General features: G+C 42.3%; 1 protein-coding gene across 2 annotated transcripts; it reads left to right on the top strand.

Moving 5' to 3' along the window:
• Nucleotides 1-259: 259 nt before the first annotated feature.
• Nucleotides 260-16,748, top strand: LOC148112943 (uncharacterized). Of its 2 annotated transcripts, none has more exons than XM_087874279.1 (5): nucleotides 260-398; nucleotides 10,140-10,288; nucleotides 11,746-11,847; nucleotides 14,851-14,959; nucleotides 16,236-16,748. In XM_087874279.1, the coding sequence occupies exons 2-5, from the start codon at nucleotides 10,152-10,154 to the stop codon at nucleotides 16,335-16,337; spliced, it is 450 nt and encodes a 149-aa protein (XP_087730405.1). In that variant the 5' UTR covers nucleotides 260-398; nucleotides 10,140-10,151; the 3' UTR covers nucleotides 16,338-16,748. The 2 variants fall into 2 exon arrangements, with proteins under 2 accessions (XP_087730405.1, XP_087730404.1); XM_087874278.1 differs by lacking the exon at nucleotides 260-398 and adding an exon at nucleotides 626-764.
• Nucleotides 16,749-17,087: the final 339 nt, after the last annotated feature.

Consider the following 17,087-nt stretch of genomic DNA (forward strand, 5'->3'; position numbering starts at 1 on the left):
AATACCCAGTGTGTTACAAGTGTAACACACGTGTTACAAGTGTAACACACGTGTTACAAGTGTTGTTAACGTCTTCCCGGTTCTTAGGCTATTTTTTATTTTATTACGTTATAATGCAAGGAATTAATAAGTTTATTTGTTTACAATAAACTCTTGTGGCCAGACCTGTCTTGCTTCCTTGTGCTTTTGGAAGACAAATAGTTTATTTTGTGTGTGTGTGTGTGTGTGTGTGTGTGTGTGTGAAGCTGGAACACTACACAGCATCTCTTCCTTCTTTTGCTAAGGAAAATGCAAGTAGAAAATGCAAGTAGAACTTTATTGTTACACGCAAAGTCTGTAATAGGAAGAAATTGGGCCATTTGTCGTGCTGGTACTAAGAGAACAATGAAGTTATTACGGTAGGTAGCATTTTCTTTTATCCAATGGTAGATGAATCTGCCAAGGAAACATGGAGTTTTCATAGCCAGAAAGCGAGGAAGAGCCTGGCCTCAGGCGGGGGCCCCCAGCCTGGCTTTGCTTTTGGGCCGCCGCTTTCCGGAACGGAGCCCGGACAAGGTAGGAGGGAGGGCAGGGCCAACCGGGGCGAGGCGGGGGCCTGGCTAAGCGACGTTTGTGGTAAATCCCTCCTTGGTGTTTCCATCGCCGAAATGTGATTTAACGACGTTTGTCGCCTGCTTCCGTCGGCCTCTCCCAGTCCTCGTTTTCTTCTGGCGCGGCTGCAGGACGGCTGGCGCTCGGCGGCGTGGAGTGGAGCGGAGGCCGAGGTGAGACGCGCGGCTGCCGGTTGGATGGGACGACAGGCTCGGCGGGGCGCATAGAGGGTCGGCGGGGCTGAAAACGAAGCTTTCTTTCTTTCTTTCTTTCTTTCTTTCTTTCTTTCTTTCTTTCTTTCTTCCCTACCTCTTTCTTCTTTCCTTCCCTCCCTCCCTCCCTTCCTTCCATTCTTCCCTTCCTTCCTTTCCTCCCTCTTCCTTCCTTCCATTCTTCCTTTCTTCCTTCCTTCCCTCCCTCCCTTTCTTCCTTCCTTCCTTCCTTTCTTTCTTTCTTTCTTTCTTTCTTTCTTTCTTCCTCTTTCTTTCCTTCCTTCCTTCCTTCATCCCTCCCTCCTTTCCTCCTTTCTTTCTTTCTTTCCTCCCTTCCATCCTTCCCTTCCTTCTTTTCCTCCCTCTTCCTTCCTTCCATTCTTCCTTCCCTCCCTCCCACTTTCTTTCTTTCCTTCCTTCCTTCCTTCCTTCCTTCCTTTCCTCCCTCTTCCTTCCTTCCCTCCCACTTTCTTTCCTTCCTTCCTTCCTTCCTTCCTTCCTTCCTTCCTTCCTTCCTTCTTCTCTCCCCTCCCCTCCCCTCCCCTCCCCTCCCCTCCCCTCCCCTCCCCTCCCCTCCCCTCCCCTCCCCTCCCCTCCCCTCTCCTCTCCTCTCCTCTCCTCTCCTCTCCTCTCCTCTCCTTTCCTTTCCTTTCCTTTCCTTTCCTTTCCTTTCCTTTCCTTTCCTTTCCTTTCCTTTCCTTTCCTTTCCTTTCCTTCCCTTCCCTTCCCTTCCCTTCCCTTCCCTTCCCTTCCCTTCCCTTCTCACATCTGAACAATTGCAACCCATGGAATTTTGTGCAGGTTGCAAAGAGCCTCCGCCCTAGCAATGGGGGAGGACTCTCCGGGTTCTGAAAACATCGCACGTATAAGATGACTAAGTGCAGGAATATAAATATTGTAAACTATTAACCTAGGGATCTGCGGTATCGACTTGACTCATTCTTTGAGTCAGGGAAGCAAACTTTTGATTAGGAAAAGTTGACCCTTTTTTTAAAAAAGAAAAAAATTAAAAAGACCTTTTCCTTGAATGCAATCGCTGGGCGAACCAAAGTCCTTCAGGCTGTTTGACAGGTGCCATCTTAAACATCGCAATCCTCTTTTCCTCCAGCAAAGAGAGGAATGCTTTCTATAGGATGTCTTGCTGTGACAGGTGCGTGCTTGCATCCCGCAAAAGCAGAGGAAAGAAAACAACTTTTTTTTTCCAATAGAGATTTTTTTGTAGAGTTAAATCGATTAATACAGAGACAGTCCTTTTGCTGAGGTTGGTGCCAGTGAAAGGGAAAAGGCAGAGGGACTCCATTTTGAGATCATTTTGGCCCATCAGGTGCCAAAAGGTGCTATCTGCCCCGGGAGTCATTGAGGAGGGCTGCCCTGTTTATATTGTACCTGTTGATGGAAAACAGGAAGAAAAGTAGCCACAATCATGTGAAAAACACATATGAATTATACCTCCAACACTAAGGCTCATCTAATTTCACTTCACTTTGCAGTATGTTTTCCAGTCAACTGGGGTAAATCATGCCCTCTCTTTTACTGCTATCTTTTTTTTTGTTTATTACCTAGGAGATTGGCAACATGACTTTTTAAATATAAATCCTGCTATCTTAAATGTATTATTTTTTTCACTGAAAACTGGATTGCACAATTTTCAAAAGCAAATTTTGTATGCTTTTGCATTCCTTTTATAAAAACGAAAATTGGAAATTTAGAAATCAGTATAAGCAGACCTCTTCCGTTTGCATCCTCTCTGTATCTTTGTTCTCATAAACTAAAGACCTTAAAATAAATTAGATGTTCCAGTCAGACCAACCACCTCAAAGAATATCCTGTAGAGAGATTAAAGGACACAAATTCCCAGTTTGTTTGTTTGTTTTTTGGCTTGGCATTGTTCGTATTCCCATTTGAATTTTCTTCCTTGCGTTGCTTTTTGTTCACTTCTCAGTCTGAAATGCAAATATCTAATTTAATATTTTGAGGGGAGGTTTATTTTTGATCGTGGATTGTAGATCAAGGAAAAGTGGACGTCAGATCTTTTTAGCGTGAGAAATAGAGAGCCATTATCTGTTCTTTGTTTTTTAGAAGAACTTAACAGTTTTGAAAGGTGAGTGGATGCCAAAGGAGACTCCTTTGTTGGGCAGTGTGTGTTGTGCAAAATGAGGCTCGCTTGCTGGGCAGGGGTGGAAATAAAATAAACCTTGTGGGTTGGCTTTCTCTGGCCTGCTCTGACACCGCCCCCCCCCCAGCCTTTGTTTGCAAGTCCAAACGGTCCCTAACTGCTCAGCACAATCCCTCCCCACTGCCAGCCAGCCTCACCACCTACCCCTGGAAACTCCACCTACCCCTGTAAAATCCCAGGTAAACCCTGGAGATGGTCTTCCCAAGCTGGCCACTGGAGAAGCAACCAAAGCAGCCGCCACCACCGGGATGGTGCATAAAGGATGCAACAGGGCCAGGTGCGATTAAGGCAGCCAGCCAGGACACTTGCAAGCTCAGGCAGGCAGGCAGAGATCTGTCTGGCTCAGCTGGCAGCTGTCTTTCCTCCCTGGTGACCCCACCTGCCACCGAGTCAAGCCTTGGACCAGTGGTGAAATTTTTTTACTATCGGTTCTGTGGGCATGGTGTGGCTTGGTGGGTGTGGCTTGGTGGGCATGGCAGGGGAAGGATACTACAAAACCTCCATTCCCACTCCACTCCAGGGAAGGATACTTCAAAATCCCCATTCCCTCCCCACTTCTGGGAGAAGGATATTGGAAAATCTCCATTCCCACCCCACTCTGGTGCCAGCCAGAGGTGTATTTGCCAGTTCTTCGAACTGCTCAAAATTTCCGCTACTGGTTCTCCTGAACCTGCTGGATTTCACCCCTGCCTTGGACCCCCCCAAGACTGCAGCTGCAGTCACATCTAGGTCGCTGCATGCCTCGCCATCCTTCACCGTTGCTGCCAGCCAGGTGAGTTGGGGGGCTGCTGGCTTCCATCTCCCCTCCTGCCTTTGTTCACCTGCCTGCAGTCTTGCTGGCTTGCCCAGGCTTGTTGAAGCTGGGTGAGAGCAACCAGGCACTGAAAACTGGGGCGGGGGGGGGGGAATGTGGCAGAGGACTGGCCAGGCTTTGGGGGTCCTGGAGAGAGGGGTCTCTGAATGATCCGAACCCAAGCACTTTCTAAGCTCTTTCACCCTTCAGAACTCCAATTGCAGCAATCAGCAGAGGCAGCCTCGGGAACCCGTCACCCCATCTGCCCTTAACGCTGTCCCAAGTCTTTCACCTGCTTCAGGTACTCCCCCTCTTTCCAGACACCCCCGCTGCTGCAACCAGAGTTCCAAAGGGTGAAAGAGCTTCAATGGGGACAATTACAGCGATTGCTGTGCATCTTCTCACTCCCGGCCCGCCCATGCCTGCCTGCCACAGATGGCCACAGCCCCCTGCTTGAGACCCGCTTCTTGGTGAAGAGCACAGAGTCCTCCCATCCCAATTCTCCACAATGTTTTCTCCCTCTCCATGCCCCCACCCCATCCCCACACTGGATGAGGAGCCTGAGAAATTTTCCAACAAGGTGAAGAAAGTCCCTCATTCACCCCCATCTGTTTTGTTATTGTTAGTTGCGAAGTCGTGTCCGACGCATCGCAACCCCATGGATAACATTCCTCCAGGCCTTCCTGTCCTCTACCATGCTCTAGAGTCCATTTAAGCTCACACCTACTGCTTCAGTGACTCCATCCAGCCACCTCATTCTCTGTCGTCCCCTTGTTCTTTTGCCCTCAATCTTTCCCAGCATTAGGCTCTTCTCCTGTGAGTCTTTCCTTCTCATTAGGTGGCCAAAATATTTGAGTTTCATCTTCAGGATCTGGCCTTCTAAAGAGCAGTCAGGGTTGTTCTCCTCTAGGACTGACCGGTTGGATCGCCTTGCAGTCCAAGGGACTCGCAGGAGTCTTCTCCAGCACCAGAGTTCAAAGGCCTCCATTCTCTGGCGCTCAGCCTTTCTTACGGTCCAACTTTCACAGCCATACATTGCAACTGGGAAAACCATAGCCTTGACTATATGCACTTTTGTCATCCCAAATGCCGGAGAAGGAATTCAAGCACTTCAGGAAGCCGAGCGGGTGGGACTGCATCTAATGGGAATGCAGAGGCCAGTGTGCAGATTGGTTAATTGTCCTGCACTGTGAAATGGCTGGGGTTCCAGCAAATAACCCGGGACAAGAGGGTAGGGGAGGAATGTGGGAAACAGTGCCAGGAGAGGGGCAGCCAAGGATGAATGGCTACGGTGGGGTGGCAGGTTGAAGTGGGTACTACCATGTGGCTGTGACCAATTGTTCCATTCCCTCTATCAGTCGGTTTCACAAGTATTAAAAGGGGAAATGAGTGTCTTAAGTGGTTTTTGAGGCGCATGTTGCATTTTAAAACTTTCCACCCACAATTTTTTTGCCCCATTCAGTTGGCAAAGGACTCTGAAGACTATCAAAAAGATTTGAATGGCGCACATGGCCAGGCTCCACATTTTAATGCCTCTTCTTTATCCGATAGCCAGGACGATTTGCATTGCAAAAATTAGAAGTAGGAGAAAAAAACCTAGGAGAATGGGCTAAATTAGAAATGCATAAATGTTTGTCGCAGGGGAAAATGTGTTTTAAAGTTAAATTCAATCTTTGTTAGGAATTGTTTGAAATATAAACAATGACTCAAGGTCACTGACTTTGGCGTTGTCACAGGAAATAACACACGGAGGGATAAGAAGACAATCTGGGAAATATTCTGGGAAATAAGCAACAGAAAGTAGGTTTTTTTGATTATTATGATTGAGAAAATAATGGATTTCTTCCACTATGGAGTAAGTTTATATATATACACACACACATATATATATATATATATGGCCCAATACCTAATACTGTATGTATCCTGTGGAATAAGTAGGCAAAATCTTGAACCTTAAAAAAAAAACTTGGCTGGGGATAGCAATAGTAATAGCACTTAGACTTATATGCCGCTTCACAGTGCTTTACAACCCACTCTAAGACGTTTACAGAGTCAGTATATTGCCCCCAACAATTTAGCTCCTCATTTTTCTCACCTCGGAAGGATGGAAGGCGGAGTCAGCCTTGAGCCTGGTGGGATTTGAACTGGCAAATTGCAGGCAGCCAGCAGTCAGCAGAAGTAGCCTGCAGTACTGCACTCTAACCACTGTGCCACCGAGGCTCCACCGATGCTTGATTATAAGGGGTAAATGGGTGCTGGTATCTTACAAAACTCGGAAACTTACAAAATGATCTTACGAAATGATCTTGTTCTTCCTTGATTTGGATTGCAACATTTCATGTGCCACACAATCCTTGGGGTGGCCAAGAATATTGTACATCTCTGAAAAAAAACTTTCTAATTTTATTTTACAGATATACACTGACTCATGTCCTCGTGTTTGAAATTTTACAAGACATCTCTTTGGTGCACTATTTTTATGTAGTGAATATCCCATGTGGGCATCTTTCAAGTATATAGAGACCAGAATGAACTGTATTACTGATTACATAATTATTAGGAATCAGACATATGTAGAATAATATGCGGATATTATTCCTCAAACCTTTTTTGGGACACCAAATTATTGGATCACTGCACTTTAGATAACTATTTATTTAGTAAAGTAGGAATGAGACACGTATGGTACAATTGTATTTTGGCTACATCTAGACTCTTTTCAGGGGACGCGGTGGCTCAATGGCTAAGGCACTGAGCTTGTTGATCAGAAGGTCAGCAGTTCAGCGGTTCAAATCCCTAGCGCCGCATAACAGAGTGAGCTTCCGTTACTTGTCCTAGCTTCTGCCAACCTAGCTGTTCGAAAGCACGTAAAGAATGCAAGTAGAAAATTAGAACCACTTTGGGGGAAGGTTCGCACATGCGCATGCACAGTTCACCCATGATGACGTCGTGGCAGGTGGGCGGAGCGTCCCGCCGGTTTTACTACCAGTTCTATAGAACCGGACCGAACCGGGAACAACCCACCACTGGTAAAAGGTTTCCTGCCAGATTCTTCTTCCTCTGGAATTATCGTGCAAGGCAGACTTTTTTTATGAGAGTGGTATCTTTATTTTTTTAATCTAAAAAACTTGAATGTGAACACTACCTATGTTTTGTAAAGTACTCTGTGAATTTTTGTGTGTGTTATACACAGACACGACACACATACCCTGTTTCCCCGAAAATAAGGCATCCCCTGATAATAAACCCAATCGGGCTTTTGAGCGTATGCGCTAAAACAAGCCCTCCCTGAAAATATTTAAACGTGGAGGTGGAAATCAGGTAAGATGGCAAGAGGAGCCCCATCTTGCTCAACCCCCCCTCCCACAAAATAATAAGACCTCCCTGAAAATAAGGCCAAGTGCTTATTTCGGGGTTCAAAAAATATAAGACAGGGTCTTATTTTCGGGGAAACACGGTACACACACAACAAACACACACACACTGCAAACTTTATGGAATTCATTGCCTGTTTGTCGTCTTCAGTGATATTCTCAATCTAATTGGAGCCCTGGATACTTTGAATGAGTGGATACTCATTCAAATACTATTATTAATAAGTATAATTAATATTTATATCTAAATATTTCTTTGCATAATTCTCAGTACATTATGTATATTATGCAAGAGGGAAAAGACTAAGGTCATAGTTTATATTGATGATGTAAACATATGCCAACCTTTTGTTCTTAAACTATGGCTATGACAAAACAGTAGTTGCCTTGGACAAAATTTTGCTTTACTTTTAAATACTGAATAAATAACATAATGATTATATCCACTTTCCTTGCATCACAATTGTATACAGGTAGTCCTCAATTTACGACCACAATTGAGCCCAAAATTTATGTTGCTAAGTGAGAAATTTGTTAAGTGAGTTTTGCCTCACCACATTTGTTAGGTGAATCACTGCAGTTCTTAAATTAGTAACACAGTTATTAAGTGAATCTGATATCCCTATTGAACCTTGCTTGTCAGAAGGTCGCAAAATGGGATCACATGACCCTGGAACACTGCAGTCGTCATAAATGTGAGTCAGTTGTCAAACATCTGAATGTAAATCACATGACCATGGGGATGCTGCAACTGTCCTAAGTGTTAAAAAGTGGTCATAAGTCACTTTTTTCTGTGCCGTCATAACTTTGAGTATTCACTAAGCGAACTGTCGTAAGTCAAAGACCACCTGTAATTAGAAAGAGAAATTAGTCCAATAGAAAGAGAGGCTTGAGCATGCTTAAAGTTCATCGACATTTATTTTCCTGTGTAAGCATACTGTATTTGGGGTTGTGTAGTGTAGATCAAATTCAACTATTCAGCAACACCATAGGATTTTTTGTAGTTTTCTATCCAAAAATTAAGTCCAGCCTTGCCTTATTTTTTAAAGAGCAGCCCAGATCAGTTTAGCAGTGCCACCTTCCGTCCTTCCCACCCCCACCCCCAATAGCCTTTGTTTTGCTTGGTGTTTAGGGTTCAGCCATGGCAAATATTATTTGTGATACTTGAAAGAGAGAAACAAATTAATGAAGAACACATTCGGGTGTTACTGAGATCATTGTCTAAGTTCGTGATGGCGAACCTGTGGCACGCGTGCCACAGGTGGCACACAGCGCCATCTCTGTGGGCACGCCAGCCTTTGCCCAGCCCAGTTCCACCGTGCATGCACGTGCGCCTCCCACTGGCCAGTTGGTCTTCGGGTCTCTGCCGCGCATGCATGGGGGCAGGGCCTTCCCCAATCTCCGCAGGTTCCAGCCTCTGCAGGTGCCTCTCTGTGGCAGAAATGGAGGAGAAAGCCTGGGCGCGCAGGGAGAAACTCTGAAGATTGGGGAAGGCAGGAATGGAGGAGAAATCCTGGGTGCGGGGTGGGGGGGGAGAAACAGTGGAGATTGCGAGCCATCCCCTGTGCCCCGTTTTGGGCCTGAAAAGCCTCCTGCACCAACCTGGAAGCCAAAACGAGGCCAGGGCGCATGCGTGGGGGGGCACATGCACAGGGAACACGCGTGCATGCACAGGGGCGGGACACATGAACGGGGCGCTTACATTGCATTTGGGGGATTGGGGCACACATGTGCATTCACGCGTGCTTGCGCTTTGGGCACTCGGCACCAAAAAGGTTAACCATCACTGGTCTAAGTCAAGCTTAGGGGATCCTCTTCAATCAAAAACCAATTTCTCAGAATAAGGTGGCCAATCTAGGATATGCAGAACATTTGGATAGTGTTGTAATTTTAAAAGCAGATTCCCATCCAACTAGATAAGTAATCTATTAGTTTTGCCAACAATATGAAATGCATCTCAGATAAGTATTTGTATAACCTGTTGTTCACGGTTAGCCATTGTGTTAACAAAATGCACTAGTAACCAAAAGGAAAATGGATTAAAGAAGGGCTGCATCGAACAGAAAGACACTACAACAAAGAGGAAAGGATGTTTGCCTTAGCTCTGTAGAATACCTACCCAGTAAATATTACCCACTGACAACAACTTACAGTGTGTGTGTGTGTGTGTGTGTGTATAGTAAAATTCAGTTCTGTGAATTTTAGCAATGAAAATAAATCAACACTTGTTAATTGTTTTTTTCTCTATTTCTACTACAGAGGGTTTACTCTGTAGTAGAAACAGGAATATAGTTAGGATAGGGTAGGGTAGGGTAGGATAGGATAGGATAGGATAGGATAGGATAGGATAGGATAATAGGAGGTGGAAGTGGAAGTGGAAGTGGAAGTGGAAAAGGATAGGTTGAGTTGGGTTGGGTTGGGTTGGGATGGGATGGGATGGGATGGGATGGGATGGGATGGGATGGGATGGGATGGGATGGGATGGGATGGGATAGGATAGGGTAGGGTAGGGTAGGGTAGGATAGGATAGGATAGGATAGGATAGGATAGGATAGGATAGGATAGGATAGGATAGGATAGGATAGGATAGGATAGGATAGGACAGGAGTGAAATCCAAAAATTTTCCCTACCTGTTCTGTGGGCATGGCTTGGTGGGCATGGCAGGGAAAGGATATTGCAAAATCTCCATTCTCACCCCACTCCAGGGAAAAGATACTGCAAAATCCCCATTCCCTCCCCACTCCTGGGAGAAGGATATTGCAAAAATCTCCATTCCCACCCCACTCTGGGGCCAGCCAGAGGTGGGTTTTGCCGGTTCTCCGAACTACTCAAAATTTCCGCTACCAGTTCTCCAGAACCTATTAGAACCTCCTGGATTTCACCCCTGCCTTGGAGGTCTTCTAGTTAAAGCTCCTTCTCAGGCAGGAAACCCTATACCATTTCAGAGAAGAAGAACATACTTACTTTGATTTCCTTGTGTTTTCTTCAGGCAGATGTAACTATGGCTCAGACAGGACAGATCTCTAGACACCTATTTCTCTCCACCTTTGAAGACATTAATGCAGTTCTGGAAGAGGAGCCGCCCAAAAGACCTGTGTTCATAACAGACTTTGCAGAGCAAGTGGAAATGAATATCAGGTATTGCATATTTTGGGTGACTAGGCATCCCAGTTTTGTAAGGCATCCTAGACATTGGACAGAACAGTACAAAGCAGAACAATATCCTAATTTCTAGGTGCCTATGACAGTTGGCTGGTAGCAGCAGGAGTAGCAGGAAGTTATTGTCGTGGGCAGCCACAGCACAGAAACAGCTTCTGTGTTTGCTATTCATTGTTCCCACTGGAAGGGACCTCAGAGGTCTTCTAGTCCAGCACCATCTTAAGGCAGGAACCTAACACCAAGTGGTGGGTTCCTCCCGGTTCCTCCCAGTTCCGCCGAGCTGGTAACGGTGACAATATGATGTCACCGTTACCGACTCTGCCCCCCCCACTCCCACATTATTCTTACCTTTTATTTGGGCCCACCCCCAATCTATTGCTGCCTCCTGAGTCCCAGCTGATCGGCTAGAAGGAAAAAAACTGTTTAAACTTGTGCCGCGGGGCTTCAAAGGGCTGCCCTACAGCTGATCAGTGTTAAAAGGCAGTGTGGTGGTAGACCGGTGCCTCCAAAAACAAATGAGTAGACCAGTGCCTGCAAAAATAAATGGGTAGACCAGTGCCTCCAAAAACAAATGAGTAGACTGGTGCTTGCAAAAGTAAATGAGTAGACCAGTGCCTGCAAAAATAAATGGGGAGACCAGTGCCTCCAAATAAAAATGAGTAGACCAGTGCCTGCAAAAATAAATAAGTAGACCAGTACAACTCTGCAAGCAGTTAAAAGCCTGGTAGACCAGTACCTCTGCTAAAGAGCCTTGGTGGCACAGCAGACTAAAGTGCTGTTAAGTAACACCAGCTGCCTGCAATTATTGCAAGTTCAAATCTCACCAGGCTCAAGGTTGACTCAGCCTTCCATCCTTTCTAGGTAGGTGAAATGAGGACCCGTTTGTGGGGGCAATAAGCTGACTTTGTATAAAAAAGAACACCACTTGGGGGGGGGGGAAGCTCTATTAAGCAGATATATACAAAAATATGAAGGCTATTGCTTAACACATTGTAAGCCGCCCTGAGTCTCCGGAGAAGGGCGGCATATAAATCGAACCAATAAAAAAAAAAAAATCCTAAAGAATTGTCACATGACCATCAAGCCACGCCCACAAAATAAGGCACGCCCACAGAACCGGTAGTAAAAAAATTTAGAACCCACCCCTGCTAACAGCATTCCAGGAAAATACTTATCCAATCTATTTGAAAACCTCCAGTGATAGAGAAAACACGACTCCAGAGGCAACCTATTCCACTGATTATGCTATTAGATCTTTGGTTGATGATTGTAATAGAATTTAAAATTAAATACACCACTGCAGCTTGACGGGTCTGCAAACTGATCCTTGGATCTCCTCAACAGGAAATTTCCCACCACCATCATACATTTGCTCAAATTTGTTTTGCGGCATTTGACCTTTATATATATATATATATTATTATTATTTTTTTTAGATCTATAATCCAAGTTGGTCATCAGCTTGCAGTAATTGGAGATGAGTGTAACAGGAGATATAGTGGAAAATTGGAGGATCCATTATTTCAACTTGCTAAAGGGTAATTTTCAATATTCTAATTATTATGTGTTTAGGAATACAACTAAAATATGAATGGGAGATTATTTTTGAATGATCTCTAACTTTAAAAAAAACAATCTTCCAATTGCAAACAACAGAGATCTTGATACATAAAAAATTATTTATTTATCATATATATCTAGTTGCCTATCTCACATGAAAGTGATGGTTTTGGTAAGATAAAGGAAGAATAATTGGCTTACCTTAGATGGCCTGGGGCCACGGGTGAAATCTGGTAGGTTCTGACAGGTTCTGGAGAACCGGCAGCGGAAATTTTGAGCAGTTCGGAGAACCGGCAGCGGAAATTTTGAGCAGAACCGGCAGGGGAAATTTTGAGTAGTTCGGAGAACCGGCAAATACCACCTCTGGCTGGCCCCAGAGTGAGGTGGGAATAGAGATTTTGCAATATCCTTCCCCAGGAGTGGGGTGGGAATGGAGATTTTGCAGTATCCTTCCCCTGTCATGCCCACCAAACCACGCCCACCACGCCACACCATGCCCACCAAGCCCCGCCCACAGAACTGGTAGTAAAAAAATTTGGATTTCACCATTGCCTGGGGCCCCAAATAGCGTTTCTTTTTAAAGTTGTGGCTAGTACTGCTGAATCTTGACACATTTTGATCATGATGCCGCAAGTGCATGTCTGTATTATTCTGTGAAAAGTAGGATATCTAATTGAGAGACTCCTTACATTCTATTACACATTTGTAATATGCTGAAACACAGTAAAATTTTAATAAATGATAGAGCAACTGGGATAAACCATAATTAACAGCATCTCAATAAACTAAGAGAGCAAATGTCACCATCGTGTAGCATTCCTCTGAAGATTTAAAATTTGGTATTTTCTTTTTAATCATGCGTTTTGGGCTGTAATATATTTCAATATTAAGAAGCTGGCACAAATAACAAAAAGTATAGGATTGAAAAAAGGGGCTTGTGCTTATTTCCTTTTTTTAAAAAAAAGTCTTCTTTTTTATATTCAAAAGAAAGTGAAAATACAAAACTCCAGAAAATTAAAAAACAAAACAAAAAACCCACAAAACAATCAAGACATTAAAAAAAGTCCATTGAAAAGAACAGAAAACCAACATTTATATGCACATATTATCCCCTCTACTTGAATAATGATTAATACATTACTACAATATTGCTTCCCATCCCTTGCCCCACTTCCCCTAAATTTTTAAACTGGTAAATCTATTTGCAAATTATTGTCCTGTCTTCTATATACTATATTAACGACAACATAGTTAACAGGAAGAACAATCATAATAAAAAAGACAAGATTAAAGTTTCAAAACCCTTTAACAAACTTATTGTTATAAATTCATAGAAAATTTAACACAGCATCTTATCTATCCCAAATCATCCCAAGAATTAAGAGTAATTTGTCCTTGATCAAATATCCATGTTTGTTTCTTAATGCCATCTTTCATCGATTGTTATCTAATTAAATATAATAAATCCAGTCTCCATAGTTGGTGTATCTTCCCAACAAAGTCCAAATAGAAGTGGCTTCCAGTTAAGTGTAACAAATCCATTCTCCAATCTCCCTCAGTCCTCTTAGGAAAAAGCAAATTATCACTCCTCCATTCAGACAGACTTCTAGTATTGTAAAAGATGGCAGGCTCAAACTGCAAAGAGATGAATGCGATCAGCTCAGTTAGTTCTGTCTGTACAGTCCATATCTCTTTGGTCTGCAACTTTCCAATCAGATTCCTTTTGTGAATCTAATTTATCCAAAGCTGAATGCCTCTGAATATTTTCCATGGCCATTATCATTTCATCAAACTTTTTTTTAAAAAAAAACTTTCAAGTAAAGATTGCATTTTGCCAAAAAGTCTTTTTGATATCACAATAATTGTTAAGTGTGAAAAAGGGTCATAAGTCACTTTTTTCAGTGCAGTTGTAACTTTGGTCACTAAATGAATGGTTGTAAGTTGAGAACTACCTATACCTACAGAATGAAATGGACATTGACTCCTGCTAAATGTATAGGGATAGCCATATGGTTTTATCGGCAGAAATGTAGATGTATTTGCCATTATCTTCTTCCAGGACTACTTATTTCCCAATCCAGCCTACAACTTGGATGTTTTTTTGGTGGTCTCTCCTCCAAATATTAGCTTTTGTCCTGTTTCCCAAAATACATCAAAGCAGGGGTGAAATTCAGCAGGTTCTGAAGAACCGGTAGCGGAAATTTTGAGTAGTTTGGAGAACCGGCAAATACCACCTCTGGCTGGCCTTAGAGTGGAGTGGGAATGAAGATTTTGCAATATCCTTACTCCAGGAGTGGGGAGGGAATGGGGATTTTGCAATATCCTTCCCCTGCCATGCCCATCAAGCCACGCCCACCAAACCCACCAAGCCCACAGAATCGGTAGTAAAAAAAAATTGAATTTCACCATAATTTTGATACTGGAGGCATCAAGATTAAGCCCAGATTAGGCCAGTTTCGTACCTTAATAAAAATGAAAGGAGTGCAGTGTCTTCGTTTAACGAAAAATGGATTGGTGCATTTGGAACAGTCTTCTTCCCCCTGGCTTTGACAGGACTCAACTAGTTGAGAAGAGAGAATTTGGTGACTTCATAAGAGCATAGAGCTCTACTCATGATGATGGGTGTTTTATTGGGTGAGAATGTCAAGTTTGGCTTTGAAATGTCTGAAATTTAAATCAATAAATCTTGACTGGTAAGAAACTGGGAATCTATTTCTGAAGTCAGTTGCAGAGTAGAAACCTGTCCACTTTTTATTACTATCCAAAGGTATCTGTGGAGGTCAACTACATCAACCTGGTAGGCTCAAGTGGAATAATCAAGGAACTGCTCCATTTTACACGTGTACAATGCAAGCAAATCATGTTGCAAAGGACCTTGCTATGACACCACATTTGTTGTAGTAAAACGTATTTATTGCTTGCTTACTGCTTATAAGAACCATTGTATTTTAATCATTCATGTTTTGTTTCCTTTTAAATAGAATAGTGGCCTGTGTTTTCCAGACTCGGTTTTGGGGCAAAAATGTTATGAAAACTGTTGGGAGTTCTTTGGACAAGAGCTGGAGAAAGAAGATTATTAACTATGTCTGGGTAAATTTCATTTATTTTTATTATTGCAGTCATAATTATACTGTTAAACAGTGAGGCAACTAAATTAGCAAAAGAGTTTTTGTTTCTTATAATGCAATTCTGTTTCTATTCTGTTCCTCATTGCTTGGTGTGGAAAGACATGAATTGCTGTTAAGATGCAAAACCCTCCCATGTTCTGGCTGATAACACATTGCCTTCCAGTGGGTGGTAGATAAGATAATAAATTGGATAATCTATACATTACTAAAATGTCTGTAACTTTTAAATAGGTGAAACGCTGCATCCTAGAACAAAATGTTTTGGACCAAGGTATTTCAAATGGGCAAATTTACAGAACGCACCCAAAATCTAGGACCCATGGCTCCCATGGAATTTAAATTTAAATTTTAAAAAATATTTATGACATAAAATTATCATAAAACATTTATGGCATAATATATCTTAAAACATTTCCTGTGGTCAATTCCTGATGTTTGACTTTCAAGACAGATACATCTTTTGAGTACAAGTAGTCCTTGATTTACAACCACAATTGAGCCCAAAATTTATATTGCTGAGAAATTTGTTAAGTAGGTTTTGCCCCATTTTGCGACTTTTCTTGCCATATTGTTAACTGAATCACTGCAGTTGTTAAATTAGTAATACACTCGTTGAATCTCCACTGACTTTGTCAAATGGATACAAAAGATAATCACATGATCCCAGGACATTGTAACTGTCATAAATATGAGTCAGTTGTCAAGTATCCAAATATAAATCACGTGACCACAGGGGTGCTGCCACCGTCATAAGTGTGAAAAATGGTCAGAGGTCCCCTTTTTCAGTGCCATTATAACTTTGAATGGTCACTAAATGAAAGGTTGTAAATCGAGGAGTACCTGTATCTCCCTGAATTTTAAAGAACTTTTGAAATCCATTAGAAATTCAGCCATTGTTGAATATATTGAGATATCTGGTAAGAAAATATCTTTGAAATGGTGACCCAAGGTGTCGTGGGTTGTCTAGTAATAAAATAGTTGGGAGGTATAAATTCCTAAAAGCCAAATTAAAGTTTTATAACCCATCATTATTTAAAAAGCTAGATCGATTTAGAAGGCTTTGTGACCTGAGGCAAGAACCTTCCTGCATTTGTATACTCATAAAAATTTAAATTTTTCTTTCCACATGCTCTTCCACTAAAACTCATAAACAGAATATGCTGTACTGATTATCATTCCCTTTTGGTTTGTAACTTTTAACAATTCTTAATCGGATTCTTTATTCTCCCCACAAACAGCTTGTTTGGATTCCCGTGAACTGTGCATTCCAGAAATGGGGGCCGGCCCTCCTGATGGCAGCTTTCACCTGGTGGCTGCATGAGCTGCAGAACGGACACTGAATTTCCCTAGATGGTCATTGCTGGACTTTGACCAACCTGCAACTCACCCTGGAGGTGGCATTGACTTCGTTTGCATTTTTAAAGTTGCCTATGAAAAAGCTCCTTTTTCTATTTAAAGTGTAGGGTGGTGCTGGGTCACTGCTATTTTTCATACTTTTAAAAACAGAATTATTAATATGGGTTTGTTGCTGGGTAACTACCTGAATTTGTTTTAATATATGCCGGTAGGATTAATTCATATCTTATCTTTTATACATTTATAAGTTGTCTACTTCATGGAGAGATTTTATGTATTAGAAAGATGATAGAAGGAATGCTGGACATCCTTTTAAATTATACTTGCAGTATAAAACATCTAAAACAATTTGTAATCTTACTAACTTAAAAATAAAACTAAAGCTTCATTTATAATTCTTAGATGTATTGGCTGTTTTCTGTGTCTTTTGTGGTCTAGGCAATATTGCAGAAAGGGAAATTTTCATCCTTGAGCTGTGTTTTCAACCAGGAATATGGTGATTTATTATTATTTTTTGTTGCTATAGTCAGAGAGATCAATGCTGCGTCACTTCAAGAAGGAATGCTTGCTTCCATGATACTTGGATATAAATTCCACAAATAGTTCAAAATTATGACTCCAAAACAAGGCAAACACAGCAGATAAAACCATGTTTAACTGGGCTTCATTCAGAAAGTACAAGTGGCTGGCATACCATAAATTTATTTATTAATTTAATTTAATTTAATTTATAT

Source organism: Pantherophis guttatus, chromosome 7, assembly GCF_059756535.1.
Source record: "Pantherophis guttatus breed Tessera chromosome 7, ASM5975653v1, whole genome shotgun sequence".
NCBI lineage: Eukaryota > Metazoa > Chordata > Lepidosauria > Squamata > Colubridae > Pantherophis > Pantherophis guttatus.

Excerpts from the sequence above, each read along its gene's own strand:
- LOC148112943 (XM_087874279.1), top strand. The coding sequence starts at position 10,152 with ATGGCTCAGACAGGACAGATCTCTAGACACCTATTTCTCTCCACCTTT. Across the intron at positions 10,289-11,745 it reads CAAGTGGAAATGAATATCAG|ATCTATAATCCAAGTTGGTC; the intron begins GTATTGCATATT and ends TATTTTTTTTAG. Across the intron at positions 11,848-14,850 it reads TTATTTCAACTTGCTAAAGG|AATAGTGGCCTGTGTTTTCC; the intron begins GTAATTTTCAAT and ends CCTTTTAAATAG.